Source organism: Gallinula chloropus (genome assembly GCF_964237585.1).
Source record: "Gallinula chloropus genome assembly, chromosome: 2".
Taxonomy (NCBI): domain Eukaryota; kingdom Metazoa; phylum Chordata; class Aves; order Gruiformes; family Rallidae; genus Gallinula; species Gallinula chloropus.
Window position 1 is genome coordinate 138,531,157 of NC_140086.1, and position 13,836 is coordinate 138,544,992.

General features: G+C 40.3%; 1 protein-coding gene across 2 annotated transcripts in view; it reads left to right on the top strand.

The window, feature by feature from the left end:
• Positions 1-13,836, top strand: part of CDK6 (cyclin dependent kinase 6) — a gene marked incomplete at both ends in the record, with an annotated part of 122,777 nt that overhangs the window by 53,409 nt on the left and 55,532 nt on the right. For both annotated transcript variants that reach the window (XM_084260443.1, XM_084260444.1), the window contains one exon: positions 590-757. In XM_084260443.1, coding sequence (XP_084116569.1) covers positions 590-757 — 168 coding nt within the window. The remainder of the gene's footprint in view (positions 1-589; positions 758-13,836) is intronic.

Below are 13,836 nucleotides of genomic sequence, written 5' to 3' on the forward strand. Positions count from 1 at the left end.
ACTTTGATCTAAATGTAGTTTCTGTCCTATTCAGCAAAATCTATACAGCAAGTTCTGCCAAGCAAACTTTTTCCCTCTCTAACACTGAATATGGGGAATTTGTCATTTAAACAGCTTTTCTGTTTAAAGTGTTGAATGGTATGTCTGTGGAAGTGAATGTTAAAACTTCACTTTGCTGGGGCAAGACAAAGCACAACCTTGTGAAAGGCAAAGTGGCACGTGGTTTAGAGTTAAGAGCAAAAAGCTGCTGGATATTTTTCTTACTTGGACAGCATTCTTTTGAAGTTGTCCTGGGATTTACAGACTTTCTTTTGCCATTTCTTTTAAGTGTGTTGACCAACCTTTATACTTCTATCAATCAACCTCAAATAATTCAACTAGAAACAATGCATTAACTTGATAAGCACACCTGTTCAAGTCAGCTGGTTCTAGCAACATCCTGTTCATTTTACATTGATAGTTGGGTTTATGTCCTGTGTACGTATTTAAGTCAGTATTTATTGAATCAGTTTTGCAGGTTATGACAGGGAGTTGACTTGTTTGCCACCTTGTCTTGGTAAATCCATATTGATTTCTCCTTTATATTTAGGATATGATGCTTCAGCTGTTTCGGGGACTGGATTTTCTGCATTCACATCGTGTGGTGCATCGGGACCTGAAACCCCAAAATATCCTTGTAACCAGCAGCGGGCAGATAAAGCTAGCTGACTTTGGCCTTGCACGAATCTACAGTTTTCAGATGGCTCTTACCTCAGTGGTAAGTTTCTGGAAGCTTTTATTTTTCTTCTAATGCGGTGGTGTGCTTTACTTGCTATGTTCCTGGCTTTTTAACCCATATTATAACAATGTTTTTAAAACCATCTTTGCAATTGAATTTATTTGTGTCTATGAAAACGATTTCTTTCCAGTCAGGATGGAGTTGTTGTGGTTACTTTGTACAAGTAATCAATTACTGATTACTGGTTTTAAATTAAATCATGAGTGATTACTGGAGGGATAGCTATGTGCTAGTTTTCTGAAATTGTCATTCTAGCTTCTGTTGTGATCCTGACTTCTTTTGCACTTTAAGCCAGGCAGGTAACGTGAAAGTTTCTGAAGGACCTATTTTAAGATATATCTCGTGCTGATCCCCAGGCATCTTGCCTGAAAAAATACACAGGTACTTTTGAAAACACCACATTGTCATGCCTCTGATTTTCCATTGCTGTGGATACGAGTTCAGTGCTTTCTCCCATGAGTTCAGTGCTTTCTCCCATATGTTACTGAATGTTTCCAAACGGGGCTGTGCTGCAGGCAGCTCAAGTGGACCTGGCTGCCAAAGTCACAGCTATTTCCCAAGACAGCTGTTGAAGAGCACCTCCAGTATGTCTAAGCCCCCTGCCACTGTTGCCCCTCTCCCGTCAGCTCCTGGTTGTCCTTGGCTTAAACATGAGCTCACTCCCAGAAGGTCTGGCCCTCTCCTGCATTAATGCTGGTATAGAAGTCCTGCCAACTCCTTGCTTTTTGACCCCGTTTCCATGCTTGCTGGCCCTGCCCCCAGGATCAGCTGCTGTTTGCTTGGCACAGTATCTCTGAAGTGTATTGAAGAGTAGCTGTGTGGCGTGCCTGCTGGGTGTCATTTGGTTTTGTTGCCTGCTCATGAATTCGTTTCCATTTTCTGTTCTGAGTACCACAACTGCCATGGCAGTATCACTTACGCTAAAGACAGGAAAGGGAGAACTGCTGAGAAGAGAAACTGAAAGGACTGCACTTTGCATTTTACAGGGTACTGTAGAAATTAGCTGGGCTCACATTGATAAAATGCAATCTGTTGTTATTATTAGTTACTGTAAGAGTCTTCCCATTGTTGTGTGATGCAACTATGACATCCTGGGTTCCGGCTTCAGTGTGAATGAAGGCAGGAAGCGACAGAAAATTGTATCATCGTCTTGCTAAACATAGGAAAGTGTCCTCGTCACCAAAAGCATATGTGAACTTGTGTTTTGGGGTTGGTTTCTTTCATTGCCTGTAGGATGTAGCCTAATCCAAAGCTGAAAGAATCTCTCTGCTGAAGTCAGTGAGGATTGATCGTGTTGTAATTCAAAACAGAGCTTTGAAGAAAAGGAACGAAGGTTGTTCCCAAGTTGCTGTATGTCATGGTTTAACCCCAGCCGGTAAGTAAGCACCATGCAGTTGCTCTTTCACTCCTCCCTATCTTGGATGGGGAAGAGAATGGAAAGAAATAACTCATGGGTTGACATAAACAAAGTTTAATAGGATAACAAAGGAAGATGATGATGATGATGGTGGTGATGATGATGATGATGATGATTAATATTAACTCTAATACAATTGCTCACCACCCACAGAAAAAAGAAAAAAAACCACAACAGTGCCCAGTGTCTTTCCAGGCAGCAATTCCACCCCCCAGCTTGCCTTCCCAGTTATGTGCAGAGCGTGACATTATATGGTAGGAATATCCCTTTTTCTGTGCTGGGTGAGTGTCCTGGCTGTGGTCTCCCAGCTCCTTGTGCATCTGGCAGGGCATGGGATGCTTAGTGTAGAAGCTACAATTACCTAGAAACAACTAAAAACATCAGTGTGTTATCAACATTATTCTCATACTAAATCCAAAGCACAAGATTCTACCGGCTACTAGACACAATGAACTTTATCCCAGTCAAAACCAGGACACCCCAATTTTTCATTTCCCAGTTGTCAGTCAGCAACAGCTTCAATGAGTATTTCTATCAATCCATAATATTTTTAAAGCCCAAATTGCATAGTGTTGTTAGGCTTCCAGCAGGGTATTTCTTAGAAGTTCTGCATAAAATGAGGAAAAAAGATCTACAGAACTCAGTGGGAGTCTGTCCGTGATCATGTAGCCTGCATAGGAAGGAAGGTCAAAACACCCAGAAATAGGGTGCATCTACTCAGGCAAAAACATACCAAGGCCTGCTAGTAAGCAAACATTGCCAGAATTGCCCAGCTAAGGTTGTCTGTATGCTCAGGTATCTAATGCCTCTGTGCTAGAAATCATGTTTCAAAACCCATTAGCTTGTACTCTTAGTGCTGCTGTGAGCAAGAGTTGTTCAGACCAAGGGATTGTCCGCATGCAAGTTTGTACTGTGTTCGCACAAGTATTCAGTTGTCATTGCAGCTCTGCTAAGGAGTATTAAAATAATTGAATCATTCAGTGCCCAATGACAAATAAAGGATATGGGCACAGACATGAGTAATGGCTTTCACACCTGCAACTTGGTATATCATTATTTTCTTATTAAGAAAATGAGCTACAACCATGGATTTTTTAAAGTTAATGATTTATTGGTTTTAAAACACTTAAGTGTTTAATACCTTCAAAAGTAACTTTTGTCTGGGGAAGTAGAAAACTGTAGTGGATGGTTACTTGCAGTGTGATAATGTGGTTAGCTTTTAAGTGTCAGTCCTCATTGCTCCTACAGACTGACTGTTGGCTAGTAGCTTCTGCTGAATGTGTGACAGAGGCCATAAGTTTTCCTTTCCCAAATGTAACTTTTAGCTTTGGCTAAGCTGCTTTAGTGTACAAATTCTTTTTGTTTTTCCTGCGTTAAAACTCAACACAGGAAGCAAAACTTAAAAAAAAACCAAAAAAAACCCAAAAAACAACACCCCTTCTGTTTTTAAACATAAAGATATTATTGACTTTAATGTTCCCAAAATAGCCTAAATTGCAGTTCTTTGCCAGGCAGTGAGTAACCTTTCATTGACTTCAGCAGGACCAGCTTTGTTTAGAAGCGTTTGCAGAAAAAAAGTTGCATTATTAAAGACAGCCTGTATCTACACATGTATCAATTAATGAAAGTCCTAGTTTGCAGGGATTTGCTTCAGAGTTGCACTGAAAAGCGACAGTGCAGACCGCCCAGTGATAAAAGGCGCAGCATCGCATGCGCTATCGTTGTGATCAGTATACAGGCTCTGCAGCGTTTCCTTCAGAAGAGAAGCTTGCCACAAGATAAACTACAAGAATCATCTTTTAAAGTATCAGATCATTCCCAAGATGCATCCTCATTCACTGCTCACAAAGAAACTCTTCAGAGGGGACAAAAGAGAGCTTGCGGTGAAAGTAATCCAGCAAAAACTGATCCAACCCAGGTACTCAGGGTGCTGCAAATGGTGACTTCAAAGCAGTCTCTCTCTGACAGCCAGTAATTCCCACAATGCTAAAGAATCCTTCCTGTGGATCAGTCGTCCAGGCACACTGCTGTCGTTTAAAGAAACCTCTTGCTATTTGTGTCAGTGAATGGGTAAAAGATTCAAAACTAATGTTACGCAAGCTTTGGGGGCGGGGGCAGGGTGGAGATCGCTACTCCCAGCTGTGGTTGGACTGAGAACTGATACAGGTCTGAAATAACAGCACTAGAAAGAATGAGGTTGGGCCAGGGTGTCTCAGATGGTGGGTAATAGGGCACGCTTTTGGTTTCGTACAGAGTTAGATTCTTTTTCAAGTGTTGGTCTTGGCCCTTGGGGAAATTTTGAATAGGCTTTGTGATAACAGAGAAGCTCCATAGGACAGAGAAGGTGGATTGATGTGACTGGGTAATTTTAGAGTTTGACAGCGAAAGCTAATGAACTGTCACTTTTTATCCTGGTGAGGAAAAATGGGCACTCGGTTCTCACTTCCTCTGAGCAAAGGAGCAAGTAGCTCTCTGGAAAATCTGAAGTTATATTATCAAAAAGAAATAAGCCGTTTATCAATAGACTTCTAACTGTCTTGGAGAAAGGAAATTAAGCTGAATCATGGCACATGAGAATGCTAAGTGAGGTAAGCACACACAGTTGTGATCACAGCATCTAGGTGCAGCTGAGGCTGCACAGCTTTTAAAGTCCGACCTGCGTCAGGATCTGAGTGAAACTGGCAAAATGTGTTTGTAGCACACTCATAATACTTTCTTTGAAAACATGTATGCTTTACCTTAGATGACAGCACTACTGATGGGGTTTTTTCCCGTGAAATGCAAACAAAATTGGGTTATGTCTTCCCTTTTAATGAAACCCCACATCTCTTCAGATTTACTGAACATCAGAAGGGAAAACACATCACTTTCTGTGCTGTTGCTCTAAGGTGTGGAATATTAAACTCGGCAAAATTGATGGTTAAAAGGACATGAAAAATCCTGCAGTTACTGTCAGTGAATAATTTTAGATTACGCTAGCATTTCATTTGAGTGTTTCTTCAGGATAAAAACTTTCCATCCATTTCTGGCAGTCGCTTCAGCACAAATGGTTTACATGTCACATCATGCAGGAACTTGGATTTAATTTTGTTGGTATAGTAGCAAGGGAGCATAAAATAATTTTCACTAACTGGGCTTACTTTGTAAAAATAAATATATAAATTAGTTACAGCAACAAAAACAACAACCAAAAAAAGAGAAACCCCCTCTTCCAAAAAGGAACACGTGCTTTCCTGTTTTCTGCCCTCTGTTGGATTGGAATTTTCTAATAAATGCCACCTGTTAGTAAATATTGTGAATGTAAACTCTCAGGCGAGCTAATATGGTAGCTGAGAGCATAAAGAACTTTCTTTTGCTTTGCCTTGTTTTGAGGTGGGGGTTTTTCCTCTTTTTCGGGTTTTTGGTTTGTGGTGGGGGTTTTTTTGGGGTGGGAGGGTTGTTTGTTTGTTTTCTGTGGCCACATCTTCTTGACCCTGTGCTTCCCCAAATCCATATATTTATCTGCATGTAATACATCCTGCAGAGTCTGTTCCTTTGTTGAGTTTGTCTCAGCAAACCTGGAGTCTGTTTCAGTACAGCTTTAACCTGAGATGCATTGGGTCTCCCTAAATGGACCTGATCCAGCATCTATTTAAAGCTCACAGCTAGCATCAAGCATAGGAGTAGACCGATGGAAACTAATGAAGCACTTGCCTCTGGTGAATCAAAGTCAAAATCTAGGCTGTGTTAGAGAATGCCATTATGGAACCAGTACAGTGACACTAGATTTTATCTCATATATCATCTGATAAGAGCATAACTCTTCCTCTCCCTGACAGGTAATAGTGATGTTTTGGTGTGCACTTAGCTTTCACTGTTGTGAGAAAGCACGTCACCTTCGACCTAAGCCCTGATCTCCAGTCCTTTCTTCATGGTACATTTCTCTAGCCCACTCAGATGTCCCTGAAAAGGAAAATAGGTCACAGACCACATCCAGAGGATCAAAATATGTGTTGTTGAGCTTGAGTGCTGCTGCTGAAAGGCTGTGGCTATTTAGGAATGCGGTATGATTAAATTTGTTGGCTTATTTAAGGAAAATATGTCTTCCCTACTAACAGTGTTCTGCATAAAAAGTCCATGTATCTGGCTTTGTGAATAAACAAGTTAATTTCTCTGATATTTTAACATCTGGGTAGCTGAAGGAATCTGTATTGCATCCTCCCAAACACCCTATAAGAAAGTTATTTCCATTGTGTAAAATGAGTCATTTATCTCTGGAGCCATCTTAACAACAAAAATCATTATCTGCACATTGACACTGAAGCCTGGAGCTGACTAAAAAAGTTTCATTGTGTATTTATGTTGACTTCACTCAGATCAGATGTTCGCTAAGAGGGCTCAGATTTGTGTGAAAATAACAATGCATAAGCAGCGTCCCTATATTATCAAAGGGCGATACGGAAATACGCATGGACAGAGCTAGGAAGTGGGAAGTTTCTTTTATTCATCTGCATTACGATCTGATAAGATCATTTTCAGAAATAAATATTAATTTTTATTGCCCATCATAAGAAACTTGAAAGATTTTAAGACTTCTCTGGAAGAGGAGTACTAGTTGCTCTTGTAGAAAGACAGAGGATTTATGGCAAGGTTGTTACTTCAGAAACATCCTAGAGATAATATTCTAAGGGTGCCGTTTCACAGTCAGCGTGAGTAGATGTAACGTTTCTACTGCCGCTAAAAGGAAGGTCCTGCTTTTGACCACATGCCCCTGTCACTTTCCTTGTGTCATGAGTGGTTGCACCCTCACAATTCAAGTTAAAATGTACCCTGTAAAATGTAGTTATTTGCTTTCAGGTGGATCGGTGGATGCAAATCACTGCACGGCCACATGAGTGAAAGCACTGACACACAGGGGAGGGTGAGCAGAAAGATGGGGTCACCCCCTCCATAGACGCCACAGTTAAAGGTTTGTTGGAGTCAGTTATGAAACCACATCTAAAGTCTTCAGCTGAGGACTCAAATAACTAAACTGACTCAAAGGCGGAAATGTTTTTCTAAACCTCACAACTCGCCCTGACTTACGCGGTTCTGAAGATGTTAGATGAAGCAGGTACTGCTTCATTTGAGGCTCTTACTGCATCCGACTTTAACAAAACTTCTAAGGGCATCTGTGTTGACGCTTGAAGTCATTTTTGCCCCCTCGGTGCCAAGGCCTGGGTTCAGGGCTCTGTGCTGTTCCTCCAGAGCTGATGCCACAACTCACCCTTGAGACCTGTCAGGAATGCAGGGAATGCAACCCTCTGCGCTGATTCAGGCCCAGGTTTATCATGAACCATAAAAAGTCTATCTTTTAATCTTTCAAAGAAAGTAAATTATTTCACAGTAAACAAGCAAATTGGCTCCACATGAGGATATTTTCTGTGCCAGAAAACTCCTTTTCAGAGCTGCAAACACTGGAATATATATCATGTGATGACAGAGTTTGTCCACACTGAGCTGAGCATTTTCTGCTGGGCTGGACGAAAGGTTGACTGTGCCTCCATCAAAGGATAATGTCCAGCAGGGGATGCTTAGGAAGGAGACTAGGAATCAGCTTTCAGCAATCAGAAATTCAGGAGTTTGCAGTGCTAGAGATTCTATTTGTATCATTGTCTATAATAATTGCTAAAGTGCCCATCCTCCATAAGTTGATGAACCATATGGGTCCCTTCTAACTCGGTGTATTATATGATTCTATACTTTTTGAACCATACATACTTTGCGCTGCAGTTAACTTCTGCACGGTAAGAAAAGCTCTTTATTTTGTTTTAAATCCAACACCTGACAATTTTACTTAGGTTCCTCCTCATTATGCTTTTGTGAGGCATTCCCTTTTCACCTCTGGGTGAAATTTGGTATCATTTTGCAGCACTAAAGTTCCATTAGGGCAAGAAAAAATAGATTTGGTGCAAATTTGCCCTCACATGTTGATGTGAAGATAATTTTTTTTTAATCTTTATTTTCATTTCACTTAAGCAGGTACAGTAGATATTGTTAGTAATGGTATGGTACCAACTTAACAGTTTTCATACAACTATCTGGTCTATGGAATTTAGGTTGTAAAGGAGCTGACTTTATAAAGATCAGGTTGTGCTTAACCTGCTTAAAAAATGAAGAGGGGGAGCTTGTAAAGGGGGGACAGGCAGGCAGAAAATTACTACTGTGTATATTCTGTATGCTATAAAAGAGCATCCTGCTATTGTGTGACTGTACTTCTATCTTCTGTTTTCAGATATAAAAATACGTGGTGCATTTCCCCCACCCAGTGATTTCCATCTTCTTTGTACTCTTTTTCTGTTGATTTAAGTGGGTCTGTTTTTACATCTACTCCCAGAAATAATTGAGAGGGTTGGATTGCAAAAACAATTTGATTGTTTGACAAGGTCTCTCCCTGTGTATTTACAAAACTGTTCCCACATAATTTCAAACCATCCTGAAGCACTAAAATACAGCCCCAGGTTATGCTCTTATCAGAGCACATGGGGTAAGCAGGCATGGGCCTGTTTGGTACTTGAATGTGCGACAGCCAAAGGAAGAGAAGCAGAAAAAAAATAACATGCTCTCCTTGGAGCCCGTGCTATTCCCGAGTGAAGGCAGGTGTCTGTATGCTGCTGACGGAAATGCTCTTAGGGCTTAATATATAATAAAAAATGAGTTGCTGACACGCTTTTGCAGTAGTAGGGAAGTATCCGTAAATTTTCTCTGTACGCTGGCCAAAGTCCTGCTGCAGAAGGTTATTTCTAACTGAAAATTCCTTTGTACAGGTACACCCCAGGAAATTTCTCTTAGCTAAGAGTATTCAGTGTTACTGGTGTGGAGTTATAGAGCTCAAAAGCAGAAGAAATGTGAAATAATTCAGTCCTTCCACAACTCAGACAGGATTGTTCTCTGTTATGTCATTTCTAATGTTTTGCCCATGATAACTTTACATGTGCCAAAGCATTCTGTGATTCTGTGAAATGGGGATTCCATAGCTTCCCATGGGAGCCTGTTCCAAAACCTCCATATAATCACTCTCAGAAAGTTTCCTTGACGTCCAACCTTCAATTTCCCATTCTTAATTTAACTCCATTATATTCTTTGTTTTTATATGCTGAGTGGCAGCAGATGGCCAAGGCCTTGTAGTTGGCTCCCTGCATTACAGAAATCAGTTACATATTTCTGTATACATTTGCCCCTGCAAAAACTGAACATGAAACAGTGGAAATGTCATAACACTAGATTATCCAGATTTTGGTAAATTACAGAACACCGATGAATTAAACTAAATTTCTCTAGACTTCCCATTTTTCTAGAATTAGGTGGATAAATCCAGAGGAAAATATGTTAGGCAAGGGGAAGGACAGGTTTCTGTCTAACGACCAGGGAAGGAGGGAACACTGCGAGGTAAGAAGAACCTGAGAATTTACAAAATAAATCACAAGAGTAGATACAATTGGTATGTGAAAACATCAGGAAGGAGTCAGAAAGGCAGAAGACAAGTTAAAACAACAACGTGGGCATGAGAACTAGTTCGTTTAAACTGGGCTTAAATAACTTTAGTCGGGAAGTTGAAAACAATTAGCCTACAGTATGGCCAATGCAGGGAAGAACTAGAACTGATTTTGAGAGAGAGCTTGGTGAATGTCTGTGATGCAGTTGGCAAATCTTGATGACTGAGGCAGTCGATTCCAGTTCTGTATCTCCATATTTGCCCTTTCCAGATTTCACATGCATTATATATCCAACTTTATCAGAGACACACTTCATAAGCTCCACCCTGAATGGAAACAGCTTTCGGCAGGTCAGGTGGGTTGGCGTAAAAGTCAGAGCAAAATCGTTTTCCAGAGAAAGAAATGGTGAGCTGCTTAGCATTATTAAGATGATCAAGCAAATAGTGGAGATATAGTCTTGTTATCCAAGGGAGGCTACAGTTAAATTAAAGGCTAGCATGAGAGCACAGAATTAAAAAGAGATAAACCAGAGAGGCACTCCACTAAAGAAGCAAAAAGACAACCTGGAAATTTCCCAAATAGGGATGAAAGATGATCTGAAGGCAAAAATGGAATCTTTGTTGGGACAGCAAGTTGAAAAAGTCCAGATGGAGTGGGAAGTCTGGTTGCAACATTCCCCATCTGGAAATTGGATGAACCTGGCAAGTCCCATCAGTGAATGACAACCAACCTAACTGCTGAAAACCTGATCAGAAGGCTTTCCACAAAACAGGAGATGGCAGAAAAGCTTGGATAAACTTGGAACTGGCTAACAGAAATAACCTGCAACAAGGACTTGAACTGAAAAATCAGCGCATGAAAGTAAGCAGAAACATAAGCTACTGTGGAAGTAAAGCGAACACCTGGATGTAGAAATGAACCTGTCAGGAGGCTGTCTGTTTCTCATTTTTTTACTTAGTGTTCATTCTGCACGCTTACATCTTCCTATAGAAATGTCTACTGAAAAATCCCAGGGAAGATGACTTAAGCATTGTACTCTATACAGATGGTGAACAAGGAGCAGAAAGGAGCACTGCTGGCAGCCTTTAGAGGTAGGCCAGCTCTTATGTTCCTTCAGAATTTATACTCAGCCTCAGCTGTTCAGATCTGCTATAAGGCCATGATATATATGTCAAGGACAGCAAGCAATCTGAGTGGGTTTGGATGTTACTAAGAGCTACAGAGTGGAAGAAGAGAGAGACACCCAAGGATGGTTGCATCCTTGTAACACACAGATACCACAGACCCTGACAAAACATATTAGAAGCAATTGGGTTTTGCAATTAGAAGCAATTGGGTTTTGCAACCAAATAGTCTTTAAACTTGTGATGAGCATGGAAGAACTGATCTGTGGGCAATTGGTTTCCAATCAGCAAGTTGTTCTGCTCTCCAGGGCAACTTTCCTAATGCCATAGGCATCTGTAGTAGCTTTCCAGTAAAGAAAAAACCAAAGGATTGACAGCATACTATTTGAAGCCTCGGTACATTTTTGCTTTGAAAGTCCAGATGAATTTTGATAAATTGTTGAGCCTGACTGACAAAGAGCAGGTGATAAAAAGAAACAAAACCAACTAGCATCAGAAAACATGAGCAATAGTTCTAGTAAGCACAGATACAGAGAAAGGTGGTGCAAAAAAGGAGGGAAAGCAACCACTGGCAAATTCATGTTGATTGTGTTCTGAGGTGATGTAGATATAAAAAAAGAATAACAAGAGTAGGGACTTTTTGCTTAAGAAGCAGGAGATATTTTTTGATTTAACAAAGATATAAATTGTACTAAGTGGGCCCCCCATGCAAGATAGTAACCATGGAAACCTGCCATGTAAACATCTAATTCATTGTTGACCAGCAGGAAAGAAATTAGTTTTGAAGAAACATGTAGAGACAGAGATGTTCTTTCAGCTAGTTCTTGAGCTTCACCCTTAGCTAGGATTCAGCACTGTATGTATGACTATTACAATCCAGAATTAGTACCTTTAACTTAGAAGAATTATTGTTTATTACAATGAATAAATAATACCATTAGTGCTGTAGTACTTGTTTTTCATCTTGACTGTTAGCAGTAGATAATGTCAGAGGGGTCCAAAGGATGGGGGAAAGTACACTAGTTATCCAAAAGATTTTGGAGGCAGTTCAGAGCAAGAGGTCTTTTGCTGGGACAAACTGAATAACTGGTGGAAAAGGCAGTCCACAGTACTTCTTTCTCCTATTTTGCTCAGATTCATCTGCCATACTTAAGGTAAATGACCTGGTTTTGGAAGAAACTCAATGATTTTAGCAGCCTTGTTCCTAGCACAAATGATGTGAAAATACATAAATTCTGCTCTGCAAAATGAGAGGAATAATGCCTAGTGGATGGTGAGCCTCTTGTAAGAGAAGTCTTTTACCTTGTGTGCACAATTCGTGAATGGGGGAATTTCCACTAAAGACTAGAAACTTGCAGCTATACAGGACTGAACTCCCCAGCCACCCACCTGTATGGAGCATTGCATTCCTATTGCTGAACGTTTATTTAAGCATTGGCCAACACTGTAAAATTATCTTAGGTGAAAAGCTGTATAAATGAACAAATGAGTACGTCTCCTTCATTTTTAGTGTGGGAAATGGTCCTTACAAGTTCTCTCTTCACCTACCCCTGTTCAAAACCCTTTTAAAACCGTTTTTGGCTCATACCGGGCACAAACTCTAGAGCTTTCAGTTCCATGGCAATATTGACTCAGAAACACCACTGACTTAGATGATGATCTCAGTAGTATGGAAAGAACTTACGCTACTCAACAAAACCCAAACATTTAGAGGTGCTTAAATCTTTGCAATATCTTCACTGACATTTGTATGAGAGAAAGTTTGAGGACAGGCTGGAGTGAGTGCCTTGGTGAAGTTCTGATTGCAAAGCATGACCCTAAGTGGAACCATGAGGAATATGTTGGCAAAGAAAAATGTATCCTCAAGATTTTTATTTTCTCCTTTCATGTAGTTTACAAAAGGACAAATGTTATATCCACCAGGACAGCTGGAATGATCTCCTGCTCAGTTAATAGCTTCCCAGACTAGAGCATCCATGATATGTTGAATTACAAAGTTGTTTGGCAGGTGGAAGAACAAGCACAAAAGGGACTGAAATCAGCATATAATATTCTGATACCTTACAGGAGTCATTAAAGTTATAATATGCCTCAGCATTCATTATGTCTAGGTATGAGCTAATAATTATCTACATTTACATTATGCACACTGTATGGATCTGCAGAGACCATGATTCTCCTGACAGGAATCAGAGAGATTTGAACTACTTCATTGATGCAAAAACCGAGCTCACAACTTTCTGAGGGAAAATTGGCAATAATCTCTCATAAATTAAAAATGCTCAATGGCTTATATCATGTGCAAAAGCTTTTCAAAAGGGTGATTTAATACTGTCACAGAGGGCTAGGAGAAAACCGTGTGAAAATCAATACTGAGGAAATTCAGATAGTACTGCTCTCCGGTGTTGACCTGAGTAAATGGTATGGTGAATAGGAAGCCAATAGATAGATCCTATAAGTAAACTCAGCATTGTCCAGCCAATCCTCTCTGAGCACATATCAAATATGTAGACATGCTGCCAAAAGAAAGTTAAAAAACTCCCGGAGTGCTACATTCCCCATTAGAATAAAACTGTCAAGGTGGGTTCCTGTGCCCCTGTTGTTAAAAGCAGCAACGTTTTCTTGGGGTTATCTGAGAAAGAGTTGAAAGTAAAATGGACAAAGGAGTAAAAACTTTCAGAACTTAGAAGGCTGTATCAATCTCTCCTGACACAGAAATAATTGAACTGGGATTTATCAGACCAGCTGTAGACATCTAACTGTAAGCTGGTCCACTGAATAAGTAGGCTAGCAGTAGTGAGAGGAGATTATAGTATAACCAGTAAAGAAAGTGACAAGTGAGTTTTCTCAGCTTAAAGATGACAGTTAACATAGGTCAGATGAATCTAACAGTACCTTCTTTCTTTCCACGGTCTGTCAAAGATGACAAGGTCAGATGTGTATATCTACGTGGTATTCAGATCTGAAGTCAGACAGGGTGAATCCAGACCAAGTCAATTCTGATGCCATTGCCATTTGGGCTCTCGATGAGTCATAAAGAACATCACTATCAAGGATTCCATC